The sequence below is a fragment of the Coregonus lavaretus genome (genome assembly GCF_964263955.1).
Source record: "Coregonus lavaretus genome assembly, chromosome: 10".
Lineage (NCBI taxonomy): Eukaryota > Metazoa > Chordata > Actinopteri > Salmoniformes > Salmonidae > Coregonus > Coregonus lavaretus.
The window spans coordinates 33,230,951-33,243,052 of record NC_139997.1 but is presented as its reverse complement, the minus strand read 5'-3'; the positions used below and the strand labels follow the sequence as shown (position 1 = coordinate 33,243,052).

The following is a 12,102-nucleotide window of genomic DNA, read 5'->3' as shown; positions in this document are numbered from 1 at the left end:
AAGGTAATTGGTTGCACCATATCTTATTTAGGGGCTTCATAGCAAAGGGGGTGAATACATATGCACGCACCACTTTTCCGTTATTGATTTTTTTAGATTTTGTTTTAACAAGTAATTTTTTTCATTTCACTTCACACCAATTTGGACAATGTTGTGTATTTCCATTACGTGAAATCCAAATAAAAATCAATTTAAATTACAGGTTGTAATGCAACAAAATAGGAATAACGCCAAGGGAGATGAATACTTTTGCAAGGCACTGTATTCTACATGAACCATGTAATAGTATATCATTTAGAGTGACAATAATGGAAAGAGGGGTGTTTTATTTATCTGTGTGTTTAGATTTCAGAGCTTTGGATGTAAACCCTGATGAGAGACATGAGCAGACAGTTGAGGAACACCAAGCTGATATGGCAGAGCAACCCCCTGCAGGAGAGCTGAAGGCGGTGGAAGAGGCAGAGGACAGCGTGAAAGATGCCGTGATGGAGATGGACGGTGTGATAATGGAGGACGGCGTGATAGCGGAGGACGGCGTGATAGCGGAGGACGGCGTGATGGCGGAGGACGGCGTAATGACGGAGGACGGCGTGATGGCGGAGGACGGCGTGATGGCGGAGGACGGCGTGATGGCGGAGGACGGCGTGATGGCGAAGGACGGCGTGATGGCGAAGGACGGCGTGATGGCGGAGGACGGCGTGATGGCGGAGGACGGCGTGATGGCGGAGGACGGCGTGATGGCTGAGGACGGCGTGATGGCTGAGGACGGCGTGATGGCTGAGGACGGCGTGATGGCTGAGGACGGCGTGATGGCTGAGGACGGCGTGATGGCGGAGGACGGCGTGATGGCGGAGGACGGCGTGATGGCGGGGGACGGCGTGATGGCGGAGGACGGCGTTCAAGCGGAGGGCATCGTGCAAGCGGAGGGCGTCGTGCGAGCAGAGGGCGGCGTGCAAGCAGAGGGTGGGTTGAAAGTAGAAGGCGCCGTGATAACAGAAGAAGTCATGTTTGCAGAGGACGGTGTAAAAGCAGAGGACATTGTGATAGCCGAGGACAGCATGAAGGCAGAGGACGGTGTTGTGATGGTAGAGGATGGGGTCATAGGTCAGAGGCAGGCTATGTCTTTCTATGACCCACCTGTGCGTGAGGAAATCCTTAAGGAACTCTGGGACTCACAGTTCTTTACAATAATAACGGAACAGGCAGTTGAGATTGAGGGACAGCTCTACGTCCCCCTGTGCATCAGGTACTTGGACAAACAGGACACTCAGTGCGAGGAGACTGTAGCTTTCATCCCGTTTAGCCAGGACACTGCTGTCTTGGCTGATGCTATTGAAACAGCCCTATCAGAGAAATGGGGGCTCAATATGGAGTACTGTAGAGGGCAAGCCTTGCTAAGTTTTGGTGAGGTAGGGTCTCGGATGAGGGATGTCTCTGCTGTAATATCCCAGAAATACCCTCTGGCCATGCGGACGGTCAGCTCTGCTGTGTCTCTGAATGTGTGGCTAGCCAGGTCATCTCCTGCAGTGGCGGCAGCAGACTGTGCAGTGTCTGTAGAAAACATGTTACAGTGGCTCACAGATGATGCAGAACGACAGACCAAACTGGAAGAGGTGATCATTGCCATATTCCAACATGATGAGGGGAAGGGTAATGAGTTTAGGGACAAGCTTATTAAGAACTGGGAGAAGAGTCATGATATGCATGATTTGATGGTAGCGCTCCTAGAGGTAGTCATGCTGTGCTTGAACGAGCTGAAAAGCAAAGAGAATAGCTTAGGGAGTGGCCAAGCACTGCTTTACTTCAATAAAGTCCGAAGTTTTGAGTTCATCTTCTCGGCTGTCGTGCTGAAGAATGTCCTGAGCTCGACCAAAAATCTGAGCCAATCTCTTCAAGGCAAACCCCTAGATGTGTTGCTAGCTATGAATAGCTTGCCTGATCTCCTAACTTCCCTCAATGAATTGAAGCGCGATATTGACACACATCACAAGGCCTGGTTCAAGGAAGCTGTTGCTTTAGCTTCCAAGCTGCAGATAACGCTGTTGCACTCTGCACTGCTAGAACCCCTGAGTCAGTTTTACAAAATGGCGGTGAGTCATAAGGTGATAGAGCACTCCATTGCTGAGGTCAGTGAGTTCTTCACAGAGAAGGTCCTCAGTACCCTGAGGTGCCTGGAGATTGTGCCTTACGCCATGTCGAAGCTAGAAAACTGCATTGTAAATGCCCATGTTTTCCGCATGTTCAAAGACGACATGCCTGACCTGGTCTCACTCCCAACAGAGATTAAGTCTTGGAGAGAGAAGTGGTTGGATCCCATGTCCGGGTATCTTCCAGCCACTGTGCTCGACACCCTGAAGGCATCAGACATTAGGAGCTTTAGTAACATTGAAACCCTCCTAAGGCTCCTGGTCATCCTACCATTTTCCAGGAGGGAAAGTACCTTCAGGCAGGGAAAGCGAAGCCTCCAGGGGTTCATACAGCAGGAGACCAGGTCCCTTTCTGAACTTCATCCTCTGTAAATAAGTTGGTGTTCCCTCAAGCTCTCATTAGCATAAAGCAGGTTTCTGAGTTGGTGTCCTATACTGCTGACCCACTGTACCCTTGAGTAAATATCCAATCTAATGTGGTCCTCTGTAGCTCAATTGGTAGAGCATGGCGCTTGTAACGCCAGGGTAGTGGGTTCGATCCCCGGGACCACCCATACGTAAAAATGTATGCACACATGACTGTAAGTCGCTTTGGATAAAAGCGTCTGCTAAATGGCTTATTATTATTATTATTATTAATTTAGGTCTCTACAATTTTTTACTTACTAGAAGACATTTCCCTGTATACATGAATGATCTAAATCTTTTGGTCATTTTATTCGTATAGTTTTTTAGTTTTTTTTTTGCAAACATATTTTTGTTTAAGTTGTTTGGATAATTGTACTGCCTAATGGGACCAATGTCTTGCCAAAAAAAGCAATGCTCACTTGAGGGTTACCAATGCTTGTGTGCCTTTATGCAAAACTAACAGTCAACCCCATGAATCAGAAAAATACAGATGTCTGAAAATGACAGTCCCATCAGGCTTTTTGAAATAACTTTTTTTGTCAGCACCAAATAACATTGGACTGAATTTAAGAATCACTTGCATCAATTCACTGTCAATTTAATAAGTTGTATCATTCTCTTCCTTGGCACAAATAGAAATGGTTAGTTCAATCATGTAGATGTATTTTATGTTGGTTTCTTGTCTATTTAGGAGAGTTCATTTTCTGTAAAGAATTCTCCAAATACTGTCTCCTTAAGAGTTAAACATTCATATATATTTGTCAAAAAAAATTAATAAAGTTATAAAAAGACTCAATGTTCTTATTGTATGACTCTTCACGTTGCAGTAGTAGACCATCATGAGTAAATCGATTTTCAAAGCAGTCACAAGAGGGCGACATTATTTTGGCATTTAATTTGGGATATATTTAGTGCCCTTGTCTTTTTGTCTTTATTGATAAAGAAAATGTTTGATTATAAAGCATATTTTAATTAAGTAATTCGATTTTGTCTGAGCTGTCTGCTCTGATGAGGATTGGAGAATGTAAGCATTGCCATGCCTTTTATATGATCCAAAGTCATATAAACCATGAAGCTTGCTGTATATCTTACCAGTTTACAATCTTAATGGGAAATCTTAAACATATGAAGACAAGTCTCAAACATATGATTGCTTATTGTGCAGTAGGCCTATACACTTCCAACTTTTTCCTCCCAGTGGTTGCTTTTGATTCTTCACTTCCTACATAGTGTAATTCCTCCCACCGTGTCATAGTTAATGTGTTGAATGGTGGGGTGATTTTTTTTTGTCTGTGGATGATTTGCAACAAATCCTCAGCCTAGTCTCTGGACTGGGCATTAATCACTGGGGTATTGTTTTCAAGCTGACTTCTTCAAATCTTGAAGGGAGTTAGGCTGTCTTCAGTGAGACCTTGGGCTCTGGATCAGTTTAGGGCAATAACCTATGCTCTTTCTGGGGTTAGCTGTTGTGAGGAAGGCACTTCAGAAGGCTTATGAACCCAAGTAGGACAAAGCTATTAACAATATGACAATGCAATAATTGCTCCCACAAATCAACTATTTTATGGCCATCAGTAGAACACATGTAATATGCAGTATTTTTTTAAGGAATCATGGGCTTTTCAAAATGTATAACTATGGTGTAGATATTATACTATGAAAAGAAAGACATTTTCAGGTTTTGGGTGAGCGAAACCACTGTATTTTACATTTTTCTACATTGTGTTTGTCGTCTACAGAGAAGTCTTGAAAGCCAGAAGTTTGCCTTCTTGAATCTATCCTGACAACCATTCCTGATGTGATAAGCTGGAAAGGTTTTGTGAAAAGATGGATGATGCGCCAAATTCTTGTTCCTCTGTCATTGTTGGGAGAATTTCCCAGTCATTTCTAGATTTCAAGCTAGGGACTGACCACATTTTCCACAAGTAATAAATTGTTATTTTTGTGATCTGCCTGCCAGATTTCTGTGTTTAGTGCTCAGCAGAAGGGACTGGGGTTCTGTGTGCTCTCAAATGTGTTCAAATTTAAGAATACCCAACTGATTTTGTAAGTCCCATAGGTATAATATATTTTCCTTAAAAAAAATGTTTTGTGTTTAGAAGAAAGTGTTTTGAGGAAAGCGTTTGATTTGTAAAATAACTCATAATCTCAGGTAGATACTGACTTAAAACCAATGAAATCTTGTTCAGTTGTGTGTTTGTTTATGGAATTGAAATGACCACAATAAACCATTATTGTACGATTAGTATTTTGGCAAAAACAAACTGGTTATAAACTGGAAATATGTTTGACCCAGTGATTCTTTCATCACCTTGGGACTCACACACCCAGAAAAACTGTTTTGTTCCATCTATGCATTAAGGAGCAGTGCATTCCCATCTCAAAGAATGGGGATCTCAACTATTAGTAGTGTACTTCAAGGGATATGTATTCTTCCTGTGAGCTGTAACAGCAGAACCCTCCCTGACAAGAAAGAGTTGATTGTTGGCGCTCAGCTCCGTGTGAAAGGAACATCTCCATGTCCTCAGTCAGCTGCTGAGCAAACAGATTTGTCTCTGCTGTGCTCTGGGTCGTCACCGACAAGCCAGGAGCCTTGTTTGCAGACGGGATTACAGTCTACAGTCGAGCCCATTCTCCTTAGCTGGGTCAATTCCTTTTCAATTCAGGAAGTACACTGAAATTCCAATTTTACTCGATGCTTTATGAGAACATTTTCGGTTTACGTCCTTAATTGACTGAATTGAAATGGAATTGACCCCAACCCTGGTGGCTACATCCAGCTAAGGAACTCCAAAACTTTGCTCTGCTCAGTCCCATAAGCTATTGGTATTCCTCTCAACCCCACTAATCCAGAAATAAAGGTGGACCTCATTGCAGGTGTTTAGTACTGCATCTCATGTTGACTCTTTTTGGTTGGTTGTTTTTGGGACCCCTTGCTATACCAAGCAAGAAATGCCTTCTCATCTCTCAGCAAAACAAGGAATCGCCTGCCATAATTGAACTTCTGCGCTGGTTTCCTATTGGAAGTCAAGGTTCTGCTCTGATGTAAGACCTGTGGCACTCTAATCATGTCCATTGCTATTATTTAAGTAGGGGAAGGCAGACAGGCTTAACTGGATTTTATTTAAAGGTTCCTTTTGCAGGGGACAAATGGCATCGCCAACCAGAATTCAGAACCACCAACAAATAGACCGTTTGATTTGAGTTATCGCAACGCCAAGTTTGCTGATCAGACCCGGAAAAACGTTTTCATGCACTGGACAGACATGTAAAACTAAACCGTACTATTGGAAATATATCTTTGTGATGTATAGAAATGCCATTGATAAACTTTATGCTTCCAAAGCTGTGTGTATACAACGTACAGATAGATATGCTTGAGATATTAATTATACTGCTGACATTTCCTTAAATATACTCCCTCTCCTAAAGCCAGGGCATCAGCAGTCGGTCACTGATTGCTCATGCGCTGAGGTTGGCCCAGTAAAAGTTTGCCCCTTTACCAGCAGAGGGCGATTAACTAGTGATTAGGTTACTGCTTTGGTAACCCCTTTTTCTACTGCTGCTCCACTTTCAGAATTAAGCGTCACGCATTAATAAAGAGTGCTCCAGTACTCTGATACCCCTCCACCCATTCTGAGGAGGAGAAAAGAAACAGATGTCTTTCTGCTGTACAATTTATCTATGTGCTTTGCAGAGGCCTGTGGTCCTGTGGTGGCGGCACTCAGTCAGTCTTCCTGAGAGGTGTTGGCAGAGTGAATCTGAACTGTGAAGGGAAGCATCACCCCACCCAGGTAGTTTACCTACATCCTGCCGCTACCCTTATCACCTGCTCTCCCCTTTCCTCCTCTTTCAGCAACACCTCGTCAGACATAATATGCTCTCATATGATGGAGGGTCTGTAGAAGCCGACACTGACATCTCTTTTCATGTTACATGAAATGTCTCTTTCTGCATGTGGCAAAAAAGTACTTATGATCCTAATTTCATGCCATAATACCCTAAAGAAAAGATTGATTGGTTTTGTTCAGTAGTTTAATGCTAATATATTATTAAATTTTGTCTCACAATGTCCTCAAGGAACAACATTCATAATCTTTGTGAAGGCCTCCTTTGTATGTGCTTTATAAGTGCTTTATAAACCCTGACAGTTACAGTAGAGCAAATTGAGAAATCTCTTAAAGGGATACTTTGGGATTTTGGCAATGAAGCCCTTTATCTACTTCCCCAGAGTCAGATTAACTCATGGATACCATTTTTATGTCTCTGCATCCAGTATGAAGGAAATTAGAGGTAGCCAATGCTAACTGGCATTAGCACAATGACTGGAAGTCTATTGTATCTACTAGCATGCTAGCAGTTACCATAGACTTCCAGATTGCGCTAACGCTAGTTAGCAATTGCGCGAACCCTAGTTAGCAACTTCCTTCAAACTGCACGCAGAGACATAAAAATTGTATCCACGAGTTCATCTTACTCTGGGGAAGTAGATAAAGGGCTTCATTGCCAAAATCCTGAAGTATCCGTTTAATATTATAGTGTGTCCGGATTTTAGTATGGAACTATGATATTAATTTCAAATTAATCTGTAAATATATCATTTCACCTTTGAAATTAGTAACCAATGATGTTGGACTCTGGATCCAGAGAAGTACATTTGCCAAAGGGTTCATGAATGGATAAATAGTCCTATACACTGTGTGGGTACATGCCTGAGCACTCCTCCTTGAAGACCACATGAAGTGCCACCCATCTGTCACTTGAAAGGGTTTAGGCTCCTCAAAGCAGAGTTGAAGAATGGTTATAAACAAATGGTACACAGAAGATGTGCTCCTATCTTCTACTGGCTGTAGAGCACAAATTGGATGGTGATAGTTGTTTCTGTTGTGGACCCTGCTGTGAGGTACACTCTTGCCTATTTCAAAAGAATAGCACCTGAAAATCCACACATCAAGATTGTATTTTCACATTGGTGCTGCCTCTGATGATACTTTTTCCCTTTTTAAAGGGAAAGTTTGGTGCGTTCATTCAAATCAAATCAAATCAAATTGTATTGGTCACATGCGCCGAATACAACAGGTGCAGACATCACAGTGAAATGCTTACTTACAGCCCTTAACCAACATTGCATTTATTTTTAACAAAAAAAAAGTAAAAATAAAACAACAACAAAAAAAGTGTTGAGAAAAAAAAGAGCAGAAGTAAAATAAAATAACAGTAGGGAGGCTATATATACAGGGGGGTACCGTTGCAGAGTCAATGTGCGGGGGCACCGGCTAGTTGAGGTAGTTGAGGTAATATGTACATGTGGGTAGAGTTAAAGTGACTATGCATAAATAATTAACAGAGTAGCAGCAGCGTAAAAAGGATGGGGTGGGGGGGCAGTGCAAATAGTCCGGGTAGCCATGATTAGCTGTTCAGGAGTCTTATGGCTTGGTGGTAGAAGCTGTTGAGAAGTCTTTTGGACCTAGACTTGGCACTCCGGTACCGCTTGCCGTGCGGTAGCAGAGAGAACAGTCTATGACTAGGGTGGCTGGAGTCTTTGACAATTTTGAGGGCCTTCCTCTGACACCGCCTGGTATAGAGGTCCTGGATGGCAGGAAGCTTGGCCCCAGTGATGTACTGGGCCGTACGCACTACCCTCTGTAGTGCCTTGCGGTCGGAGGCCAAGCAGTTGCCATACCAGGCGGTGATGCAACCAGTCAGGATGCTCTCGATGGTGCAGCTGTAGAATTTTTTGAGGATCTGAGGACCCATGCCAAATCTTTTCAGTCTCCTGAGGGGGAATAGGCTTTGTCGTGCCCTCTTCACGACTGTCTTGGTGTGTTTGGACCATGATAGTTCGTTGGTGATGTGGACACCAAGGAACTTGAAGCTCTCAACCTGTTCCACTACAGCCCCGTCGATGAGAATGGGGGCGTGCTCAGTCCTCTTTTTTTTCCTGTAGTCCACAATCATCTCCTTTGTCTTGGTCACGTTGAGGGAGAGGTTGTTGTCCTGGCACCACACGGCCAGGTCTCTGACCTCCTCCCTATAGGCTGTCTCATCGTTGTCGGGGATCAGGCCTACCACTGTTGTGTCGTCGGCAAACTTAATGATGGTGTTGGAGTCATTGATTATGGTGTTGTGTTATATAGGATGCCGTAGACACAAATGTTATGTTTTATATCAGAACAAACTGACAATAGAATCCTGTAGTGTTCAGTGTTTGGTGGTAGACATTTGATGAAAAATTAAAACAGACCATTTTCAGCAAATTCAGTGCTAATAAGGGGTAATAATTTATGAAATAATGTTGCAGGAAGCCAGAAAGAGCTGTCTCTGTCTCAGAGATTTTCAGCATTTCCATCTGCTTTCAGAAGAAGCTAAGCTTACAGTGAGGATCTTTTGAAATATTAAGCTGGGACATGTGCTTCTTACTTGTATCATCAACAAGAGGACACTCCAGGACATCTAATGCACCCGGTGTCACAGGAAGGCCAAGAAGATCATTATGGACCTCAGCCACCCGAGCCACGGCCTGTTCACCCCGCTACCATCTAGATAGTCACCACTAGTCGTCCTCCGCCCAGTACCCTGCCCTAAACTTAGTCACTGTTACTAGCTGGCTACCACTGCTGCCCTATGTACATAGTCATTGAACATTGGTCACTTTAATAATGTTTACATACTGTATTCTAGTCAAGGCTCATCCTATATAACTACTGCTGTACACACCTTTCCTATTCATATACTGTCCATAATGTATATACACACCATTATATCCATATATATATTTATATTCCGGACTCTGACATTGCTCGTTCTGATATTGTCACGTTCGCTTACAGACGGGACGGACCAAGGCGCAGCGTGATATGCATACATGTTTATTTATACTGAATAAACACCACGACAAAACAATAAAAGTCCAAGGTAGACACAACAACATACTTCACACGGAACAAGATCCCACAACCCATAAGTGCCAATAGGCTACCTAAGTATGTCCCCAATCAAAGACAACGAGCGAAAGCTGCCTCTGATTGGGAACCAAACCGGCCAACATAGATCTAGACAATCTAGATCTAAACCTAGAAAATACAACCTAGAACATAACCACACAGAAAATACACACCCTGACTCAACAAATACCAGTCCCCAGAGTCAGGGCGTGACAGTACCCCCCCCCCCCCCAAAGGTGCGGACTCCAACCGCACAACATAACCATAACAGGGTAGGGGCCGGGTGGGCATTCCGCCTCGGAGGCGGATCCGGCTCAGGGCGTGACGACCTCTTACTCTCCGCCTTCCTGTTGCGCCCCTGGTCTGGTCTGGACCTCGGCGCGCTGCTTCCCCTCTCCTTCCTCCCACGAAGTACCAAGCCCTGTCTGGACCCTGGTGTAGGAGACCCCGAACCTGGAGAGGGGCTGACGTCTGGGTCTGGACTGGAGCAGCTGACCGGAGCTGGATCAGGCACCGGTGGAGCGGACTGCTCTGGCTCCGGAGTGGAGCCGCTGACCGGAGCTGGACTGGACCCCGGTGAAGCGGATTGCTCTGGGTCCGGAGTGGAGCAGCTGACCGGAGCTGAACTGGGCACCGGTGGAGCGGACTGCTCTGGCTCCGGAGTGGAGCAGCTGACCGGTGCCGGACCAGGCACCGGTGGAACATGCACGGGCCGTGCCAGACTGGACACACGCACCACTGGCCTGGTGCGGGGAGCAGGATCAGGCCGGGCTGGGCTGGCGACGCGCACCACTGGCTTGGTGCGAGGGGCAGGAACAGGCCGGACCGGGCTGGCGACGCGCACCACTGGCTTGGTGCGGGGAGCAGGAACAGGCCGGGCCGGGCTGGCGACGCGCACCACTGGCTTGGTGCGAGGGGCAGGAACAGGCCGGGCCGGGCTGGCGACGCGCACCACTGGCTTGGTGCGAGGGACAGGAACAGGCCGGACCGGGCTGGCGACGCGCACCACTGGCTTGGTGCGAGGAGCAGGAACAGGCCGGGCCGGGCTGGCGACGCGCACCACTGGCTTGGTGCGAGGGGCAGGAACAGGCCGGGCCGGGCTGGCGACGCGCACCACTGGCTTGGTGCGAGGGGTAGGAACAGGCCGGGCCGGGCTGGCGACGCGCACCACTGGCTTGGTGCGAGGGGCAGGAACGGGTCGGGCAGTACTGGGAACACGCACCACTGGCTTAGTGCGGGAAGCAGGAACGGGCCGGACCGGACTGGCGACACGCACCACTTGCTTGGTGCGAGGAGCGGGACTGGGTTCCTTTATTAACCCCCGCTCCTTCTGCTGCCTAACCAGCTCCTCTCGCCGTGCCTCTACACTTTCCTTCTCCCTTATAGCCTCCTGTAGCGCCTCCCTCTGACCGAATAACTCCTGCTCCCTCTGAACCAATAGCCCCCGTAACATGAAATAAAAAAATGGTGGCCTCTTCTCCTAACCTGCAGATCCGCCCTGTCGCGGCCTCCTGCTGCCTCGTCGTCCACACCGTGTGCCCCCCAAATTTTTTTTCTTGGGGTTGCATCTCGGGTCTCCGTCGTCGGCACTGTTGGCACCGTTTCTCCTCTCCTACCTGGGCATCCTCCTTCATCGCCTTCCGGTAACGGACGGCCTCCTCCTCCGTAATTCTCCCCCAACCGAGGAGGACATCTACTAATGTAACCTCCTGTTGAATTCCCGGCGTTTGCTCCTGAACACGCTGCTTGGTCTTCGTTTGGTGGGATCTTCTGTCACGTTCGCTTACAGACTGGACGGACCAAGGCGCAGCGTGATATGCATACATGTTTATTTATACTGAATACAAAACAATAAACGAAACGAAACGTGGAGTCCAAGGTAGACACAACAACATACCTCACACGGAACAAGATCCCACAACCCACTAGTGCCAATAGGCTACCTAAGTATGGTCCCCAATCAGAGACAACGAGCGACAGCTGCCTCTGATTGGGAACCAAACCGGCCAACATAGATCTAGACGATCTAGATCTAAACCTAGAAAATACAACCTAGAACATAACCACACAGAAAATACACACCCTGACTCAACAAATACCAGTCCCCAGAGTCAGGGCGTGACAGATATTTCTTAATTTCTTTATTTTTAGTTTTTGGATTTGTGTGTATTCTTTTGTATTGTTAGGTATACTGGACTGTGGGAGCTAAAAAACATAAGCATTTCGCTGCACCTGCAATAATGTCTGCAAAATATGTGTAGGTGACCAATAAAATTTTATTTGATATACAGTTGAAGTCGGAAGTTAACATACACCTTAGCCAAATACATTTAAACTCAGTTTTTCACAATTCCTGACATTTAATCCCTGTTTTAGGTCAGTTAGGATCACCACTTTATTTGAAGAACGTGAAATGTCAGAATAATAGTAGAGATTTCTTTCAGATTTGATTTCTTTCATCACATTCCCAGTGGGTCAGAAGTTTACATACACTCAATTAGTATTTGGTAGCATTGACTTTATTTTCCCCCTTTTTCCTCCAAAACATAACGATGGTCATTATGGGCAAACAGTTATATTTTTGTTTCATCAGACCAGAGGAC

At 45.8% G+C, this 12,102-nt stretch overlaps 1 protein-coding gene across 1 annotated transcript in view; it reads left to right on the top strand.

Moving 5' to 3' along the window:
* The window catches only part of LOC311135613 (uncharacterized protein), a 29,361-nt gene extending 26,041 nt beyond the window's left edge, over positions 1–3,320 (top strand). Inside the window, exon 11 of the mRNA XM_084169626.1 lies at positions 346–3,320. Coding sequence (XP_084025752.1) covers positions 346–2,519 — 2,174 coding nt within the window. The 3' untranslated portion in view covers positions 2,520–3,320. The remainder of the gene's footprint in view (positions 1–345) is intronic.
* Positions 3,321–12,102: the final 8,782 nt, after the last annotated feature.